This window comes from Gaeumannomyces tritici (genome assembly GCF_000145635.1).
Source record: "Gaeumannomyces tritici R3-111a-1 unplaced genomic scaffold supercont2.3, whole genome shotgun sequence".
Classification (NCBI taxonomy): domain Eukaryota; kingdom Fungi; phylum Ascomycota; class Sordariomycetes; order Magnaporthales; family Magnaporthaceae; genus Gaeumannomyces; species Gaeumannomyces tritici.
In genome coordinates, this window is record NW_008804547.1 from 2,275,695 (window position 1) to 2,294,780 (window position 19,086).

General features: G+C 58.9%; 8 protein-coding genes across 8 annotated transcripts; all 8 read right to left on the minus strand.

Annotated features, from left to right (window-relative positions):
* Positions 1-427: 427 nt before the first annotated feature.
* On the minus strand, positions 428-1,717 carry GGTG_05873 (ligninase H2; the record flags this gene model as incomplete). The annotated part of the gene is made up of 1 exon (XM_009223684.1): positions 428-1,717. The coding sequence occupies one exon, from the start codon at positions 1,715-1,717 to the stop codon at positions 428-430; it is 1,290 nt and encodes a 429-aa protein (XP_009221948.1).
* A 2,509-nt stretch (positions 1,718-4,226) lies between these two features.
* GGTG_05874 (hypothetical protein) lies at positions 4,227-6,436 on the minus strand (the record flags this gene model as incomplete). Its single annotated transcript, XM_009223685.1, has 6 exons — positions 4,227-5,061; positions 5,085-5,345; positions 5,419-5,515; positions 5,593-5,707; positions 5,870-6,097; positions 6,191-6,436. 6 exons carry the CDS (start codon positions 6,434-6,436, stop codon positions 4,227-4,229), a joined length of 1,782 nt encoding a protein of 593 aa, XP_009221949.1.
* Positions 6,437-7,500: 1,064 nt separating this feature from the next.
* On the minus strand, positions 7,501-8,043 carry GGTG_05875 (hypothetical protein; the record flags this gene model as incomplete). The annotated part of the gene is made up of 2 exons (XM_009223686.1): positions 7,501-7,798; positions 8,000-8,043. 2 exons carry the CDS (start codon positions 8,041-8,043, stop codon positions 7,501-7,503), a joined length of 342 nt encoding a protein of 113 aa, XP_009221950.1.
* Positions 8,044-8,369: 326 nt separating this feature from the next.
* Positions 8,370-10,460, minus strand: GGTG_05876 (hypothetical protein; the record flags this gene model as incomplete). Its single annotated transcript, XM_009223687.1, has 3 exons — positions 8,370-9,841; positions 9,886-10,217; positions 10,456-10,460. 3 exons carry the CDS (start codon positions 10,458-10,460, stop codon positions 8,370-8,372), a joined length of 1,809 nt encoding a protein of 602 aa, XP_009221951.1.
* Positions 10,461-10,851: 391 nt separating this feature from the next.
* Positions 10,852-12,217, minus strand: GGTG_05877 (hypothetical protein; the record flags this gene model as incomplete). Its single annotated transcript, XM_009223688.1, has 1 exon — positions 10,852-12,217. One exon carries the CDS (start codon positions 12,215-12,217, stop codon positions 10,913-10,915), a length of 1,305 nt encoding a protein of 434 aa, XP_009221952.1. The 3' UTR covers positions 10,852-10,912.
* A 729-nt stretch (positions 12,218-12,946) lies between these two features.
* On the minus strand, positions 12,947-13,633 carry GGTG_05878 (hypothetical protein; the record flags this gene model as incomplete). Its single annotated transcript, XM_009223689.1, has 1 exon — positions 12,947-13,633. The coding sequence occupies one exon, from the start codon at positions 13,631-13,633 to the stop codon at positions 12,947-12,949; it is 687 nt and encodes a 228-aa protein (XP_009221953.1).
* A 262-nt stretch (positions 13,634-13,895) lies between these two features.
* On the minus strand, positions 13,896-16,572 carry GGTG_05879 (hypothetical protein). Its single transcript, XM_009223690.1, has 2 exons — positions 15,964-16,572; positions 13,896-15,837 (listed from the first exon to the last, which is right to left on the minus strand). Exons 1-2 carry the CDS (start codon positions 16,351-16,353, stop codon positions 14,065-14,067), a joined length of 2,163 nt encoding a protein of 720 aa, XP_009221954.1. The 5' UTR covers positions 16,354-16,572; the 3' UTR covers positions 13,896-14,064.
* A 994-nt stretch (positions 16,573-17,566) lies between these two features.
* Positions 17,567-19,086, minus strand: GGTG_05880 (hypothetical protein). Its single transcript, XM_009223691.1, has 3 exons — positions 18,517-19,086; positions 18,151-18,416; positions 17,567-18,064 (listed from the first exon to the last, which is right to left on the minus strand). Exons 1-3 carry the CDS (start codon positions 18,793-18,795, stop codon positions 17,779-17,781), a joined length of 831 nt encoding a protein of 276 aa, XP_009221955.1. The 5' UTR covers positions 18,796-19,086; the 3' UTR covers positions 17,567-17,778.

The window sequence follows — 19,086 nt, forward strand, 5'->3', positions numbered from 1 at the left end:
CGCTCGCTGGGATTCGAACCGTCGACCTCGGGGTTAAAGTTTTGCGATCGGGAGGTGGCTTGTATAAGGTTGGAAAACCTCGACGTTTAACTTGGGTAACTTGCCGAGATGGGTCGCTCGGTGAAAGGTCCTGGGCGGGGGTTTATTATATGGCTACGAAGCTTTGGGGAGTAGAGTGGCATATTGGCAGTTGGGGGACGATAAAAATAGTGAGACAACGAGGGGATTGTAATAGAAATGCGACACAAAACCATTTACCACGCAGGCAAAGACACTACAGGGACTTGGCCAGGGTCACACGTGCAGACCAAGGGAGACATTTGGGGGCAAATAGTTAATTGCTTGCTTAAATAGTGGAAACCAACCCCTTTCCCGTTCATTACCGGATTACAAAAACATATCAACGTATCAAATCATGCAAAATATCTCAGTTGCCGAACACGCTCTTGAGCCAGTCCCAGGTGGTGCTGATCAGGCTGCCGAGGGCGTCACCCTTGCGCAGGGTGTCGGCGTAGGCGTCCATCTTGACCTTGGAGGCCAGGTACTTGTCCATGATGGACTGGTCCGGGGCGACGAAGGCGCCGACGCGGCCGGGCAGGGCCTTTGTGCACTCGGTCAGGTCGTTGATGTTGAAGACGCCGAGGAGCGAGAGCCGGATGTACTCGCGCGCGTAGTCCTCGTTCCAGTGCTCCTGACCCCCGGGCCCCGCGAACTCGTTGAACTCCTTGCTGATGCGGGGGTCCTTGGCCAGGACGATGTCGCTGGCGAACTTGAAGACGCGCGCGGGCGCGCTGCCGAGCGTCTCCTTGTAGAACTTGACGTCCCAGACACCAGGGGTGCTGTCCTGCGGGTCGCCGGCGCGCGAGGGGTCGACGAAGCGCTGCTGGCTGGTGGTGTGGGCGCCGATCAGGGCCGTCAGGCCGTGCGGCTTGATGGTCTTGTTCTCGAACAGCTCGATCAGGAAGTCGGCCGAGCCGGTCACGGGCGGCAGCAGGTCGTGGGGGGCCGGGACGGACGAGTCCTTGCGGCCGACGTAGCTGCGGATGCGCGGGCCGAGCGGGCACACGACCGTGGCCACGTTGGCGCCCCACTGGACGAGGTCGGCCATGCCGACGCCGTACTTCTTGTAGGCGTCGTGCCACTTGCGCGTCAGCTCGACGATCTCCTCGAGCCCGCGGTTCTCGCCGCGCAGGATCTCCTCGGGCGCCAGCACGAGCGAGCCGTCGGCGCCGCCCAGGTTGCCGGTCGACTTGGACCAGCCGCCGGCGTCGTGGAAGCCCAGGCGCACGGCGGCGCGGGCAAAGTCGGTGCAGCGGCCCGACTTGCCGCGGAAGGCCCGGACCATGTCGTCGGCGATGTACTTCCAGATGCAGCACGTGTCCTTGGCGCAGGCCGCCGAGCCCATTTGCGGGATCTGGACGGCGCCCCAAGCGCCGCGCGGGTACGTCTCGTCGCTCTCGGGGTTCTCGCTGCCCGTGATGAGGTGCTTGATGCGCTTGCCGACGGGCGTCAGCTGCGACTCGTCCAGGGTGATGAGGTCGCCGATCAGCTCGTTGGAGTCGAGGAGCTCGTCGGCTTCCGTGTCGGAAGCCTGCCGGCCGCCGCTACCCCTGCCGCCGCGGGCACGGGCGTGGATCTCGCCGAGCGTGCTCTTCATGCCGGGGTAGGCCAGGGCGGGAGAGGCCGCGAGGGCCGCGGTGAGGAGCGAGAGACGCATTATTAGAGAGTGTTGATATAGAGCCACGTGAAGGGCTATATAAACGAGGGCCTGGGTATTAAAATGACAATATCAAAGATATTATTCCGTCAAGGGGTCGGAACGAATGGACGACCTTGATGGCGGATATCAAGTGAATGTGGGAGTGACCGAGGGAGGCGTGCTCTGGGGACTGAAGCAAGAACAATAGGGAACGATGAGGGGGCCATGATGGCATTATATGTACCGGCTACTGCACACAGCACATCACGACGCAAGATGAGCACATGGCTCTCTCTGGTCCACAGCCAAGACCGAAAAGGCACACAATACATTGTCAGCCGCATGCTGTTGAGAGCATTCGCGCGTGCCAGCCTCGAGTGGGCAAAGCAGGGGGCGCTGTTAGCGGGCAGCTCGGCCACGGTCAACGACTAGCCCCTGACGGGGCTTGGCCGCGTCGATCCATTCGTATTAGTCGAACCTGAAGCGCCCGGCACGGGCTGGCTGCAGCTGATTGGGCTCTAGCGCGGCGACGGCTGATGTTGGCAGGCCGCCAGGCGTTCAAGGGCGTCAGGGGAGCGCGAGCATGCTGTGGCATAGACGGGGATCTAGGGGCGGAGAAGAAGAAAAGCAAGTGTCTAGAAGCGGATACTGAGGGGCCACTGCGGTGAATCCTAGGTCGTGGTAGTCGAGGAGGGGGTCAGCCGCTTTTGCTTGGCTGAGCGGGGACGGAAAATGGTGCCCGGAGGGTCGACAATATTCGCTCGAGGGTCAAGACGCGGGAGAGCCCGCCCGAGCGTCACGATTGACTCTTCAACATGCAAGTGCAAGCGGGATTCCACCAGTCCCAAGATATGGATGGGGTTTGACCCAGAATATCGAGTCGTGGGTAGGAGCGTTGAGCTTGGCATTTTGGGTCCAGGACGGGGTTGGGGATGAGGAAGGTGTAATGGGAAATAACTTGGCAAGAGAGGGGCAATGCAAAAAAAAAAAAAACAGGACGAGATACAAGATGCAAAAACAAGAAGTAAAAACAAGAAGCAAAAACAAGAAGCAAAGACCAACAAGCAGAAAACAACCAAAGCAACAAAACAAAGCTCGCCAGGGTTCTTTCCTCACGCGCCAAGACGGCGGCATTCTAGTCCCCTCTCGATCGAACCCCGGGCGACTAAACCTCCCCTACTCAGCCAGGTGCAGCAGCCACCAACCCCTCGCCGAAAGGGCGGCTCTGCGGCTAAAATTGCACCAATGCAGGAACACGAACAAAATAAAGACCGGATTTGCGATGTGGCACTGACGTTGGTCCTGCGACTCAGGCTCTCTCCAGCGCTCGGACAGGGGGCACGGATGGAGCACTAGCTGCTGCGGCGGCCGCACAGAGCGCCACATGCACTCGCCGAGGCTGGCGTCCTGAGTTGGTCTTTTGTGTTACCTAGAGTGGTGTTGTTTGCCATGGATGTCGTCCTCTTTAGGGCCTGGCACGGATGAGCAGAACAGGCGCGCACATGGCGACGATAGCACGACAGAAATAAGCGTCATTGCTCCAGGCGGGTACGTGCGGTTTTCCCACGGCTCGGGAAGCGAGAAAGTTCGACAGCCTGCTCAAGCTTCCATCCTGGCATCGATCCCCTCGTGGAAACCACAGAATGGCAGCCTGAGAGCCAGCATTCGTCCCCACTGGCTGGCCGAGGGAGATCTCTCCCCCCGCGTAGATTTCTTTCTTGGGCTCAGCACTAGCGCCAAATGCCGCAGCGCAGATCACCACCACCGGGCCTCCTGAACCAGACCCCACTGGTAATCACACCGTGGCGGCGGCGCGGGGACAGGGGTCACTTGATTCTTCCGGCCGTGTCTTGAGCTGTGCTATCCTCGTCCCCGCCGTTCGGCTGCCTTATCTGCTGCGGGCTGCTTCTTCACGGCGGCACCGAGATGAACAACTCGGACGGGCGACTCGCTCTTGAGCCCCACTGGTATGAGCGTGGGTTTCACGTGGAGCGAGCCACATAGACGTAGACAACATGGCTCGCGGCCTAGCTACCGCTTCCTCCCGAGACCAGATACGTTAGCACGAGGCCTGCGCCGTCTTGACAGCACAGCTTCCCTCAGCCGGCGTCTGGGAGCAGCCTGACCTGATTCTCGAACGACGCTTGGACACAATCCGGGGGACCAACCCCTTTCTTGCTAGCCATGCGCTAAACTAGCACGACTAGGCACTGGTAGCTGACCTCCATTGTGGGAGTGATCCACAGCGGAAAAATCCCGGTCATCGCCTACGCTTGGACTCCTGGCTACCACCCAATATTGAGACTGATCTTGCATAGCCTAGTACGGTGGCCTTTCTTGACCACACTATCAGCCAAGCTCGTTGACTCGACGAGACCCCGGAGGGGGAAGCGGGCCTCACTGCCCCTCGGCAGCCACAGCACGCTCGACCACGGAGCACACAACGCGCAGGGCCTGCACCTCCTCCTCACCGACGACCCTGCCCACCGTCCTGATCACCCCCCTACGCGCTGGCCCGCTTCTGCGCCTAATGCAGTAGCTCGAGCCAACGGGCGACTTCGCGCATCGCAAGCGGCACGCGGGCTCCGACCACCCCGGGGCGGCTGCCCGCGTCGAGCTCGCGGTTGTCGACGGCGCAGTCTCGCAGCCCGCGCAGCTGCTCCTCGTCCCAGCGCCGCGAGCCGCCACCGCCGGCTGCAGACGACGGTGGCGGCTCCTGGCCGAGCGCCGCCGCCCTGGCCCGGAGCCGGTCCATGTCGTCGCTGAGGCCGATCCCGCGCTGCCACTTGTGCTGTTGGATCGCCGTGGACATGAGGGCCCGGACCCGCGTCGTGCGGATGAAAATGATTATGCTTTCGCTGATGCTCGGCAGTGCTCCCTCATCCCATTCTGATACGAGCTCGTCGCACAGCGCCTCCATCTGCTGAAAATCTGGGCGCACGTGTGCCGCTTTCAGTGCTTCCGCCTTGGCCTCGTATAACTTGGTGCCACGACTCTCCCTCATGCTGGCCAAGACACCAATGAGATACCGGCTACGGGGATTGTCGGTGCCTTGCGATAGAGTAAGCTGTGCACGATCCTCAAACACATGGATCACCTGGGCAGCTAGCCCAAAGTCCTTCCTCCCTAGGGCGGTCTGAAGCGCCTCGAGCTGTTCCGTGACTGTCCTCCAGAGCGCGAATACAATCTGGTATTGCTGCAGCGGCGCCTCGACGCCCATGGCCGAAAACGATGCCTTGACGACGTCGTCTGCAAAGACGGCCTCACAGTTCTTGAGCTCCCTCCCGATGGCCTCCATATCATCTCCTCCCCAGACCGCGGCCAGCTTCGCCATTCGCACGCCTGCGCCCATGACGGTCTCTCTCGAGCCTTCGCGTGGTCGAACTGGCGCCAGGCGGACCACATCAGCGTCCGGTGCTGCGTGACCGTCTCGAACCAGTTGCCCGGGGCCGTGGCCCTTTCGATGGCCCGCAGGCGCGACAGCTCGTCGACGGGGCCTGCGCAGAATGACAGCATGTCCAAGTCCCGGGGCCAAAACTCCTCGAGCCTGTTCACGCCGCGAACCCCCGTCATCTCCATCAGCTCACTGGACGAGCGCAGTGTTCTGCTCATGGCTTCAAGCCGCTCCGTCTCCATCTGCGCCCACCTCTCCTCATCGGTGTCAGCCTTAAATGGTGGTCCGTGTAGTGCTTCTTCATTCTGCCGCTCCGTGGTGATACCTAATAGTAGCCGGGGCGACGACCTCTCCGATAGCCGGGAGGTCAAACAGGCTCATAAGCTTGGCGTCCTCCAGGGTCCCCCCAATGACCGAGTACTCTACAGGCCGGCCATCGGGCAAAGAGGTCAAGGTTTCACAAAGCCTGCTCTCGGCCCCCACGTATTTGCTAAGATACCGTGCAGGAGAAGCACGAAGCCCTGGTACTTTATAGGGATGTGAGGGGCATTCGGCTTGGCCTGCTGGCCGTCCTGACCCGGCCGGTCGAAAAGGCAGAGGAACCCCTCCAGCAGCTAGTGAAAAGCTGAGCGAAGAGGGCAAAGGTTGTTGGCGTCAGGCACACATCCGACGGGATATATCGTCATAGGGTTAGGGTTATATCATAACCCTAACCCCCTACCTCGGCGTCGGCGTCACTGCTTGGCTGGCTGGCTGGTGGTGCACAGTATCTCTACACGGGCAACCACGTTGGCCCGGATCTGTGAGAACTGTAATGCCGTTTCCTCGACCTCGACTCCCAGGAGAAAGCTGCGCAGCGCCGTCACACCACTCGACCTTAGCATGGCGGACACCATGAACCGACCGACTGTGCTGAGGAGCGGTAGCCATGGGGCTGACGAGGCCAGATTCTGGCCAGCCGGGGAGCCGCCCAGATTCTTGATGGCGACTTCGGAATCTGGACGCTACCATGACCATCTCCTATCTTCTGACAGCGATTCAGCCACCGCTGGACGAACCCTCCCCCACAAGGAGAGCAAGGGGTGCACTGACATTACCTGGCCGACCGGCCCTAGCTGGACGTAGCCAAGGTCAAGAGCGACAGCCAATGCGGCCCCTACATGACCCTCAAACGCAGCGCGCTGGGAACTCGCAGTTGCAGGAAGGTCGTCGCGAGAGGGCGGGTCCGAGGAAGGACTGCCGACGCAAAACGCCTCGAGAACCTCTGCCACAGTCTGTACCAGCGGGCCGTGGTCCCAAAAGAGCGATAGGAGAGCAAGAGTTAGGAACCCCACCACCGGCATCCTTTTAGAGAGCAACAGAAGCTCCTGGGCAACTCAGCTCGACGACGAGCTCACCGCCAGTGTGCTCGAGGCCCCCGTGGCCGGCTCCAGACACTATAGACACAACCGTTGGTAAAATGTGTGCCAGGGTATGCCGAGAGCTGTAGACAAGGGCAGCACTTTGGTTAGAGCGGCAAGAGAGCGTTGAAGCAAGCCGATGACCTGGTCGAGTACTTCGTGGTCTCCCTGCTCCCACGAGCCCAGCGGCGGCCTCCTCGATGGTTTCTCGGCAGACCCTTGCGTCGTCGCCCAGTCGTCGTCCTGTTGTGCAGGTGGTCAATGATGAGGACCACGCGGGAGGCGGTAAAGTGCTGCTGTAAGGTGTCGACAATCCCATTATGTTCATAAGAGGATTCTTTGGCCATCCGGGGTTTCAAAGCGGCGGCTGCGCCCTCTCTTCTGTCACTTGCAATCGCTCGATAACTAGCCGACAAAAGCCATTGGCCGACCTGACACCGTCTTTCTCCATGTCGATGTAGATGACATGATGGACGTAGCGTGTCTGCTCTCAAATGTCTATGGCATGGTTGAGGAACATCGTCTTTCCAACCCCTGGAGGACAGTAGAGGCAGGCCCTTCGTCTATAGACCAGAGCCATCCCAAAACACTCGAGATCAAAGTCTCGGTTGTGCAGGACTAAGCCGGGGTCTATGAGTCTACCGCAATCGGGCAGCATCGGCTCCAAGGGTGGCTGAGATATTGCTGCCGACCATGGCATCGCCCACCTCACATGCTGAAAGTACCAGGTCGGGCCCGGAGCGATACAGCACGAACCAGTCCAGTTCTCGCCTTCAGAAGGCTCTAATTCCCGTCTTGCAAAGATCCTGATACGTATTTGGTGAGCGTCTTGGACCTGTTGCGCCGACGCCATTCTCGTCTTAGTAGTTCCTGTCTGGATATGGTTTAGGTGAAAAAAAGGTCTCCAAAAGTCTCCTTTTAGCCCACAAAGCCGCTATCCCAAATATCTTCACTTAGGCCCAAGGCAAAATGGCAAATCCACACCAGAGGCGTTTCTTCATCCTAGACTAGGCCGTCCCGGCCTCCAATGCCCCGGGCATGTTGTGCCCCGCCGTCGCCGACAAGCTGCGCCCGCAGTCCAAGTTCGCGCCCTCCCCTCCCTCGGCGGCAACGATGCAGAGACCGCCCGCACGGCAACCCTCTACCCGGAGCCGCAGTGTTCCCACGACCACCGCGAGTCGCTCTGTCGGTCCGGCGCCGCTGAGCTGGACGGCGGTGGCGGCGGCGGCGGCGGCGCGCTGCAGGCCCGCCTGATGCGCGACGCCCGCTACGCCGCCGACGTGGCCGCGCGTACCTGGTGACGGGCTTCATGACGGCAACCGACGCCGTCGTCAGGACGTCTTCGGGGGTCGAGCCGCGCCGCTGGCGCCTTGGTCTCGTCGCCGGGCGCCGTTCTTTCGACAGGAGGGGGGAGGGGGAGTTGGCCTCAAGAATGCCGTGGCCGTGCGGGCGGCGGCCGAGTGCGAGCGCCGCGTGGCCGGCGAGGACATCTTGGCCGTCGCGTACTCGGCCGTGCGGCTCGAGCGCGTCTTTGACGCGGCCGCCACCATGTTTCACAGGGCGGTGCCCGTCATCGGCCCCCCGAAGCGCTGCAGGGCCCGCCACTTGGCGCTGGTGGGCGGGAACGACGATAGCGAGGAGGAGGTTGAGCTTGGTGCAGATTCTGATTCCGACCCTTGTTCCGACGCCGAGACTGCCGACGCTCGGCTTAGCAGTCGCTTGGATCATATCTAGCTTAGCGTAGAGAGAAAAGAAGCTGAGAGAGTATACCTCGTGGATGACCCGATCGAGACATCCACGGCGGAACTAAGCATTCTTTGTGAACCATCAACCTCAGATAGCAGTGCATGAATACATATCAGAGGGAAATCAAAAGTCACACTAGCTCGAAGGTCCGGTGCGTCGCATGTCCACTGTCCACCAACCGCTTAGCCTCGCCCAGCATGAGACCAAGCACAAAACAGGTGCCCACAAAGATGTGCTGGTCCCCACTTGGCCGAAGGAGCACCAGGCGCTCAAATCCCTGGAGAATGCAGAGCTCGTCTCCCAAACGGGCGTCAGGAGGACCGGTGCCGAAATATCCCTGACGCGTCTCGAAAACGCAGCCCGTCTGATTTTTCTCGAGCTCAACCAGGAGTTTAGACCGCAGCTCGTTAGGCATGTCTCCATCCTCGAGCCTAGGCAAAGCCTCGCCAGCGGCGTAGCCCTCCATCAGCTCTAGCCACCCTCGGAAACTATCACCGTATATACGCACCCCGGGTGAGGGGTCGAGGGCCGGGTCGCAGCAATCAGCATTTTGCAACAGCGTGGCCAGGAAGGCCCTCTCCACGGGGATGGCTCCGTCCATCTTCAGATACAGGCGGCCATGGCGCCGGACCTGGCTGGCGAGGAACCCTCGGACATGTTCACTGAGAAACCTGTTCAGATGGTTCTGGCACAGGCTCAGGGAGTCCACGCGCACGCCGGGCATCCGCAAGATCGTCCCGTGTACCTCAGGCGAGGGCCACTCGGGTCGGTTTGGGTTGTCAAAAACGCCGTGTGCGGCGAATGAGGCGAACGAGACGTAGACGAACTTTCTCAGACGGCGCCGTGAGGCCAGATGCAGCGCCGGCACCCACGAGGGGATGTTCGGGTTGCGCTCATGCTCCCTGGCACCGGCAGCGTCGTGTAGAATATGGAGTACGGTGTAGGTGTGGCGTGTCTGCTCCATGTAGGTCCTGGCAAAGTCGACGCACACGTGCTCGACCAGCTTGGTGCTTTGGTAGCTCGGCCGGAGCGGGAGGTCAATGGCGCCCATCAGGCTGTAGTAATAGTCGCGCGGATCTAAAAAGGCACTGTGAATGCACCTGATAAACCTGGCCCTTTCATCGTCGCCGACGCCACCCGGTCTGTGTTCCAAGAATATGGGCGGGCTGATCTGACCATGCGCCCATCTGGCGATTACAGGGGCCGACTGCTTGAACTTTAGCCATATGGACTGGGGGCAGAACAGTGGACACTGGGATTGCTCCTCCCACCACTCGCCCAACATCTGCAAACCGAGCAGGCCGTCGCAGAGTTGCTCCTTGGCCATGGGCGAGCCCGTTTGACATATGAAGGATAGCCTCTTGGAAAGGACGATTTCCTGGAAGATCCACATACGAGTCCAGTAACGCAGTCTCGTAAAATCCTCCAGCGCCTTCCAGCAGGCATTGGGGATCAAAGCTCGGTCTTCGCGTGGCAGATCGTGTGCATGAAGGCCTGGTCGCTGCTGCAGCCATTCCGCGGATTTATTTTCCCTTCTTATGCTCCAGGAAAGAGACTCGGCCAGGGTCCGCATTGTATCCATAGCCAGCGGGATGAAGTCGCCTGTCCCAACGAGTAGACGAGGCTTGCCGATGTGTAAAGATCACTCATCATCGCGACCTGCTGGCCTCTTTCGTCGAGGTTGTCCTGGTTGATGCACACCGCGTCTGCCCAGACCCGAAACTCGCCGGCCTCGACGAATTCTGCTTCTCGCGCAATCGATGAAAGACGCCTCAAGGCTTCTGCCAGGTTCAGGGTAACGTTACGCCTAAGGCCGTTCAATAGTATCGTTCTGGTGACCGAGGCGTCTCCCCAGACGTATGACAGGGCTGCAAAGAAAGGTGGACTTTTGTCGATGAGCGAGATAGTATGAAGCTGGCAGGTGGCGTAAATCGTATCTTCGGGCTCCCCATATGCTAGGAACTCAGAACACTGATCTCTTTCCGTTCGACATCGAGCTGGCCGTACATGTTTCTGGTGGCTGGTATTCCAGCAGATTTTGCCGATGTCGTATTTGGTGTGATGGAATGTCGGTTAGTATGTCAGATAGGCGAAGAAATGGATGTTCAATACTCTCCTTTGGTCCAGCCTACCCTCTAGGATCCGATGACTGGCGACATAATGTCAACCTTCTTTGCGCCTAGGCGGCCGCAAGTTAAACCAATTGAGGTACGCACACCATTTTGGTGTGTCACTGCAGCGTTGCCCGACACATATGAAAGGACCTTTACTTGCGAGCTGAGATATCAGTCAGTGCCGCTAGCGCCTTCGTGAAAGTGCACATTGGCATGAAGGAACATTCCAGCTATCGAGGGGGAGGCTGTGGATTTTCAGTTTTCATTTCAAGTCCTCTTTTTTATTCTCTGCATACCAACTGTTCCTTTTGAACCGCAGACTTCTTTGGGCTTTACTGGAACCAGTTGATCTTATCCTTCCGCCGCAGCACCGCAAGAAACCACTGACATTTCCCGAGAAGTAGGAATCGCCATCACCAAGTCAACTATAAAGGAGCATAAACCGGAAATGAAAAAGGGAAGCCACAGGAAGAGCCGTCGAGAAGTGGGAATCGAGATGTCCGACTATCGTTTATGACTCTGATATGATTCGATTCCTTGGAGCGATGGTTGGTCCATCTTAGTAGCGCATGTCAACCCAGTCGCGGTAGGGAGAGTTCAGGAGCTGATAGAGGTCAACCAAGTTGCTGGAGTTGAAGTCAAAGTCGCGCTGCTTTGGCTTCTTTTGCGTGAAGACGGGCGGGGGAAAGCTGCGCGAGAAGATGTCGGAATTGTGGTTTTTGGCTTGCCAGTCAGCCCAAGCCCGACCAGCGTTTCGCTTTGCTTCGCGATAGGTCTCTACCGCCTGGATGTACCGGATGGCCTCCTTCATGCTGATCATGCCCTTCAGGTCGTACCATTGCTGGATCATGAAGCCCCAAGGGCGAGCTCCCGGATCCTCCCAATGCGCAGCCGCCTGTGTGTCGAGCTTGAAGGGGATGCGATCTAGAAAGAGAAGCTCCGTTTTCATCATGTGGCTGAAGCAGGTGATGTGGTAGAAGCATCGTCCGGCGTTCCAGCTGTTTCCGCCTCCGCGCAAGACACAGATGCGGTAGGCGTCTTTGATAGCCTGGCGATTGATGAGAGCAAACGCTTCGCCGACAGCAGCGCTGCTGGCAGTGCCCACCGAGTTGCGGCTGGACCAGGCGCAGCGGTTGCCGGCCGCGCATGTCGCAATCCCCGACGCGTGCGAGGGGGTGTGCTGGAGTGTGATGGCACGATAGCAAGAACCGTCGGGATCGGGCTTGCTGAAGTCATCAACGATAGTGGTGTCCGCACGGAGGAGCTTCTCGAGGTCCTCGACGTGTCTGGAAGTCGACCCGTTCATGCTGGGTGCTCCGAAGAGCGTCGGGACCTTGGGTGGCGGGGCTTGGCTGACGGAGCTGGTCGGCCCAAAAGACGCGCTGCGCGCTCCCGGCGGCACATAGTTGAAGACAGGCGGACGGAACTGAGTGCTGGACATTCCAAGGGGCGGCGCAAGCCCAGTAGGCGGCGTGCCTGCTACAGAGAGCGCAGGCGGCTTGAACACAAAGCTTGACGACGCAGGCAGCTTGAGTGCCGAGGTTGATGAGGCAGGCGGCTGGAGCGCAAAGGCTGAGGGCGCAGGCGGCTGAAGTGCCGAGGTTGATGGCGCCGTCACCGGTTGAGGTGCCAAGGTCGATGGCGCCACCACCAGTTGAGGTGCCGAGGTCGATGGCGCCGTCGCCGGCTCCCGTTTGGGTGTCGACGAGGTCGACGGCGCCGTGCCTCCCGATGGGCCGGTCGTTGCCATGTTCTCTGGCCCGCCGGGCCGTGCTGGGACAGCGGCCTGGGAGGGTTGGGGAGTATGGTCGTCAGTCTTGGGTGCAGAGGGCTTGCCTTTCTTTCCTTTTTTTGATCGTCCCATGGTTCAAAGAGTGTGCAAAGTCGGGAGAATGTAGGCAAATCTTGAGTAGCTCTGAGTATGAGCGAGAGGAAGCAAATACCTGAATCCAAACTGATAGCTGTCGTAGGCGCCCTGAATGGAAGCGACAGAGATGCGAACACTTGATTTGAGCTCGGCACAGGCCTTTATGCCGAGAAGGAACTCGGAGCAGTACTAGCCCGTATCGAGGGGAGGTGAGACGGAGATGAGCAGGTCCAGAAGAAGCGAGAATAAGCAGTGGGTGCCCACTCAGAGACCCAATCTGCGTTGTGCAGGGAAGGAGCGGCTTTGGAGGGTAGGCGCGGTCAGGACGGAAGGTGCAGCTGGGACACGCCCAGACCGGCGGACAAGCAGATATAGTGGGGAAATTAAACAAGTTTTTTCAGAGTTTTCTTCAGGAATGGTCTCAGCGTGGTCAAAACAAACCCAGTGCCTTACTACACGTTTGATATTTCTCATTATCACAGGTTCATCGGTGGGAAGATGTATGCGAGACAGGTGGCAAGATAGGCATAGAAACAAAAACCCTTTATTGAGCCTTCCGAATTCTAAACCATTCACCGTCGAAAGTCTGGGTGTGCTGTTATTAACAGCAGTTCCACCTACAGAATGAATAGAACTTGCTCGCTAGGTCTCGACGTCCTGGCCTCCTCACACACCACTCCCTTTCCCAGCCTCAGCCATGCCACTACAGATCATCCTCCCGCGGGCCTAGACTTCAACGTCGACCCAGCTGCACCGAATATGATGGATAAGCTCGTAGAGGGACACGCGCAAGTCGCTATGAAGCTCGTAGTGGCACAGATTAGGCCCGCTCTCGTCAAACACGGCCGGGGGAGGTCGGCCCTCGAGTACGTTGGGCGCCGGGGCGCACTGCCATTGAGACCAGCGCAGGCTGGCCTCCCTCTTGCGGCGGCGGTGCTCCTCCACGTCGCCGATATACTCGTCGATGGCGTCCAGGTTCACCCAGCCCCTGGAGCCGAACCACGCGCGGACCATGAGACCCCAGGGACAGAACGCTGGCCACTTCCAGGCGCTCTGGTCACGGTAGTACAGCGAGAAGCACACGTCCTCGCTGAAGAGCGTCTCGGTGTCCACCATGGCGTTGAAGCAGACGATGTGGTAGTAGCTGTTGCCGTACAGCCACCAGTCATCGTCCCCGGCGACGCAGATGCGGTACTTGTCCTTGATCTCCCTCCGGCTCTCGTCAGCGGGGGTAGCCCAGGTCCCGGCGCTGCAGATGCAGTCGTCTTCGGCCTGGCATATTGCTGCACCAGGCTCGGTCGAGGGCGTATGTTGAAGGAGGATCGCCTGGTTCTCGGAGCCGCGTAGTTGTGTGATGAGATTATCGCCCCGCGTCTTCAGGCGGGCTAGCTGCAGATGGCAGACAAGATCCATTCTCGTTGAGCCTGCCGATCAGTCAGCTAGTTGTCCAACTCGCTCAAATGCGTCCAGGGGCCCTGACTACCTAATAGCGTCGATAGTAAGGAAGCAAAGCTCGATCTTAGGCGTAGCAAAAGGCTCAAAGCATAGATAGCCAGCTCTCTGACAATAGAACCGAGACTTTTTGATCTGTTGCCTGGTGCGCAGGAAGTGAGGTATCATTGGGGTCGGTCGGAGAAAAAATTGTGGGAAGAGAGGGTCCGAGAAGTGATGGGGTGTTGTCAGACAAGTCGAGAAATCCGTTTATTGGGCTAGAGTAGGAAGCTGGAGGCAGAGTGAGAGCAATCTGGGCTCATGAAAAGACTCGAGGAACCGGAACCCGAGTTTCTACAACGTATTTGCCCCACTATATCATTGTACTTGACTGCTGGACAAAACAGCCTTGCTCACATGTACTTTCTCCCCTTCTTCAACCTTTCCATTTCAACCGTCTCAGGCGTGCCTACAGCAAGATAGCCATACGGCGCAGCCGGTGCCACATCCCCGACCTGGACCACGACGTCCTTCAAAAGCCTAGACCGCTCAAACCCGTCCAGCATGGAAGACATGGTCAAGGGCCACTTCTGCCCACCCAACATGACCTGGGCGTGCGGCGTGTCGCGCAGCATGTTGGAAAAATTCTCGATGCCGCCCGGAGTCCTGCGCCTCACGTTCAGCACCAGCGTCGCGACGGCCGCGCCCAGCAGCACCCCCGAAACCACCAGCAGGACGGCCGCCCAGGTGGCGTCGGCCTTGAGCGCCTCGTGCGGTATGCCCGCAGTGCCCAGGCCCCCGTCGACGTAGTTGAAGACCCCGCCGAGCCCGCCGGGCGCGTCGCCGAGCTGGTCCAGCTCGGCTGTCTTGCGGTCGAAGTTCCCCTGCACGGGCTTGTACCCGACGGCGGCCACCCAATATGTGTTGAGCAGGCGGGCGAAGCGCATGCCAAAGTCCCGCGCCGACACGGCCGTCCAGTCCGGGAAATCCCTCTCGAACGAGCCCGGGCTGTTCGGGTTGGCGAGGTAGCCGACGTGGAGGCTCGCGTGGGGGGAGGCATCGGAGGGGCTCGCGGCCACAAAATCCTGCAGGAATTCGACCGCCCTGCCCGTGTTGTTCCTGCTGACGCGGAGGAAGTCGAGGATCGTAACGGTGCTTCGCGTCTCGTTCAGCTGCAACCGCCGGACCGCAGTGGGGCGGCACCGCTGGAGCGGGCTCGAGGTCGACAAGGGCCGAGAGGCAACAGCTCCGCTGCAGGTGGCGTTTATGGTCACGAACGTTGTGGTCATGTTGCATTTCGCGACGAACCTCGATCCGGCCTTTCGTGTGTTGTTGGCTATCAGGTCAAGGCGTCGGGGTCGCCAGTCGAAATAGTCCATAATCTTGGCCGTCGTGTCGTTGATGGGCAACCATGCTATATCTTTTGGATCGGTGCTGGCGCCGCGACGACTGTACACTGATTCCCGCGCCATCCGGGTGGATTGGTCCTTGAAATCATAGGCGACCAGTGAGTTTATCCCATCCTCGGTGTGGGCCAAGTCGTGGTCTGGGAACACCCAAGAGTCGTTCGTGATCATCTGGGTGCTGCAGTTCATCCACCAGTAGGACGTGTCGAGGGAGAAAGCAACGTCTGTGCCTTCGGCCGCCTCCAGGGTCGAGTTGATCATGGCAGGGATTCCGATCAGCGATGCGTACGACACGTTACGGCCTTCAGTCGAGATCCAATTCAAGCTTGGCGTATCGCCTTCGAGACTCTCGATCATGGGGACCTTCATGTTGCCCCACGCATCCCAACCCTCATCGGACTGGGACACCAGAATGGACGAGGTAAAAAGGCCCGTGGCGAGCGACCTGGAGGTGCCCACATCAAAAGGATCGAACTGGTTTCTGACATCCAAATATGTGAGATTGAACCCGACATTTTTGACGACAGGGACGATAGCGGCGATTCTGAGGGCTGCCTGTGAGCCGACGGGCGAGAGGGCCCAGAGAAGGACGATGCCTATCGCTAAGAGGTTGAAGCTTTGCAGTTTGATCTGGGTTATAATGGCGGAGGTGACCGTGCGGCTGCCGTGGAGCTGCTCGATGGTCTCTACCGTGGCCCGACGTTCTAACCTCCACCTCAGGGCAGCCTTCATGAGCCGACCGATAATAAGTGAGAACAGGATGGGAAAGACGGTTGGGCCCTGGAGGACGAACACAGGTAGGAATTGGCTTGTCAGCGACTGTTTCCTTCCGATCCGCCACAGCTTGGGCCAGAGTACAGCAGGGCCCGAGACATAAATTAACGACTCGACCCAGGTATCACTTACGTATGATATCGCCGCTGTGATATGGTGGATCCACTTGACTTCGGTTGTCGTCTTGCCATCCTGGACGAGTACAATGATGCCAAGGCAGAAGAAAGGGATGACCAGTAGAACTTGCAAGATATCAAGCACGGCGTCATCCCAGAACTTTTTGTTGGAAGCGCCCCGGCACGGAACTGGCTCGAATGCATGCTGAGCATGGCCACCATGGTCGCTGCCATCAAGGAAGACCGAGGCTTCTGTGGACGAAATCTTGATTCCCTCGTCTTGCTTCTCAGGATGGCCCATGGGAGTCTGGCTGTAGAGTGGTGACACGGTCGGCGCAGGGCTTATGGGCTGGCTGCCGGTGTCGGATTTTCGCCGCGGCGCCGGCAGAGGTGCGTTGTTACCCATGGCGACAGAAGAGTGGTGCTCTGGCGGACAGAAGGCGGCCGTGGTCACTGGTCACTCAACTGACGGCCCCCTGGCATATGTAGCTCTGCGGGAAGAGAAGAATATGGTGTCCCTGCTTATATGGGTAGGCCCACAGGACGGCTGGCACCCCTGCCCCTCTTACAGATCCGAGTCCCAAAGGGAGACTCTATCACACCCAACAGAAGAGATTGCGAAGCTTGGCAAACAATACAGGACTTCGCACTTCCAGCTGCCTCTGACGGCAGATCAGACACTTATCTAGCCACACTACGTCCCATCCCGTCCCTCCAAGGACAACCCTGCCCCACTCGGGCTACGTGTTGAACGGCCAGCTCGTGATGAAACCAACGGGCAGTGATGTTTCAGGGAAGCTGTACTTCTGATATGACTTTAGACAGGGGAAGGCCTCCTCAAAATCAAGGGAGAGGTGCGACTGGTGCGAGCCAGCCTGTAACAACCGCATTAGCTTGCTCGATGTGCGGGTTGATGTTGATGCGGGCGTAGGGCTGAGCCAATCATGAGCCCGGGACCATGCAGAGTTGATATGGCAGGGCTCCCTCGCCCCTGGCACCAGGTAAGGCGACACAGATACGTGCAACCAACAGACACCGCTCGGGCCCACCCACCCCGCTGCAACCGCTGAACGCAGGTGGCCTTGCAGAAAAACAAAAGGGGATTGATTTTCTTGGCGACGGCGAGCGTTTTTTTTTTAGGTGGCTGACACCAGTGGCCGGGAATTTTGGAACTGTCATCGCCATAATGATATTGGGGACGTTTGCGAGGTGGCTTGCGGGGGTTTGACATGGGAGAGGCGGCACAGAGAGGGAGTGGAGGGCAGACAATAGCCGCAACGCGCGGGAATTGCACGATGGGTGCTGAAGAAGACGACGGATTCTAACAGACTCGAGAAGAGGGGCACCGCAAAGCAACAATGTGGGATGCTGTGCGCTCTGCATGGAGATAGATGTCGGGAAATGAGGTGTGGCTGACAATGCTGACGGTTGCTGCACAGATCGACATTGCCCTTTGCGTTTCACCCCTTCATTTCCGCCATCCTGTCAGCACCCAACTTTGGGGGCACATTCGGATACAACATGCATTCGGCTCGGCATGAATCGAGGTGCGTTGGGCCCAAACACCGCTTGCCAAAATTTGAAGGCGTAGCGATCGTAGAGCAAGATCAAAAAAACAAATGTGGTATTAGCTACAAGTATAACAATAACAAAGCTACAATCATCAATCAGAAAACTCCAGGCCTCCATCAAGAGCCAGGCAACAGCGAGATGGGCCTTGAACTAAACACCACCACTTCCATGCCACATTCACGAAAAAAAGCAATGCTACACCCCTTGAGAATACCGTAATCCCGTACACAGCCCGGCCTCACACCCGTGGACGAGACCATTACTGCTGCACGTAGGGTTGCTGGGTCTGCTGGGTCTGCTGAGGATAGACCTGCTGCTGCTGGACGTAGCCCGGCTGCTGGGGCGCGTACATCTGCTGCTGCGCCGGCGCCGCGTGGGTCTGGTAGACGGGGGCCGGGGCCTGGTGGGTCTCGACGGCGACCTCGCCCCCCTTTTGCGGCTGCGCGGCGACAGCGTGCATCTCGGTGCCGCCAGTGCTCATGGGGGCACCCTCGGTGTGCAGAGAGTTGATGGCGAACATGACGGTGGCGATGATGACCAGGACCCTGTGATTTAGGAGACAAGTGGGTTAGCGAGTGCGAGACTGGAAGGAGGGGGGACGCAGGGCTGCGGAAGGGATGTTTAGGCTCACCAAAGAACAGCGCCGAGTCCGGCGGACGCAGCAGTAGATGCCACCAGCTGGGTCAGGTAGTTGTCGAGGGAGGTAATCCTCGACTGGCGATACAGGTCCGCCAGGGGAGCGTAGGCGGCGGCGGCGGATGCCATGTATGCCCAGCCGGAAAGCATGAAGATGGCGCTGAGGATGTAGGCGATGAAGACGCAGATGCGGAAGAAGGACTGCGGCGCCGACCTCTCAACGCCCAAGGTGACGGCGAAGGTAAGGAGCGTCCAGATGGACTATGAACATGATTGCACATGTTAGCTTGTGCCGGTAGACCAAACAAACGCCTCTCGATGCGCTACGTCTGGAGGCGTGAGAGTCGAGACAACGACGTACCGAGAAAAGCATCATGCCTGGAGCAGAAGTAGCGCTGGCGGTGTAGTAGTAGCTGTACTGTCTGGGCTCGAGAGACCTCCGGCAGTAGTAGGACTTGCAGGAGCTGCTGGTGGTGCTGGACGAGGTGCCGACTATCTTGTCCAGAGGCGTCACATGGACATGCATGGACCAGGCTGTAAGGGCCAGGACGAGGACGGACAAGGCAATGACGGCGATTCTGACGAAGAACACCCATTTTGCCTCCACGGGAGGTCCCTTGGTGAGCAGACCGGCGGCCATTGTGTCGAGACGGATTGGGTACAGCTGGGATAGGAAGGAAGCTCTGTTTACAGGGTCAGATGGAAGAGGCTGAGAAGTAGTCTGCCCAAAAAGCCCTTCAGATAGTTGACAGTCACTGAAGAATGGGAAACTCTATTAACACGAAACGGCGGTGCCACGACAGCAGGAGGGGAGACCGTCGACTTTAAATGAACGAGCAAACGGCAGATGTCTCTCGGCCTTGCTCGCACTTGTCCTCGACACCACTTCTGAAAAACAGCCATGCCCAGACCCAACGCCGGGCGCCCTCCA

Excerpts from the sequence above, each read along its gene's own strand:
- GGTG_05879 (XM_009223690.1), bottom strand. The coding sequence starts at position 16,353 with ATGGGTAACAACGCACCTCTGCCGGCGCCGCGGCGAAAATCCGACACC. Across the intron at positions 15,838-15,963 it reads TCACAGCGGCGATATCATAC|GGCCCAACCGTCTTTCCCAT; the intron begins GTAAGTGATACC and ends TTCGTCCTCCAG.
- GGTG_05880 (XM_009223691.1), bottom strand. The coding sequence starts at position 18,795 with ATGGCCGCCGGTCTGCTCACCAAGGGACCTCCCGTGGAGGCAAAATGG. Across the intron at positions 18,417-18,516 it reads CAGGCATGATGCTTTTCTCG|TCCATCTGGACGCTCCTTAC; the intron begins GTACGTCGTTGT and ends TCATGTTCATAG. Across the intron at positions 18,065-18,150 it reads GGACTCGGCGCTGTTCTTTG|GGTCCTGGTCATCATCGCCA; the intron begins GTGAGCCTAAAC and ends CCTAAATCACAG.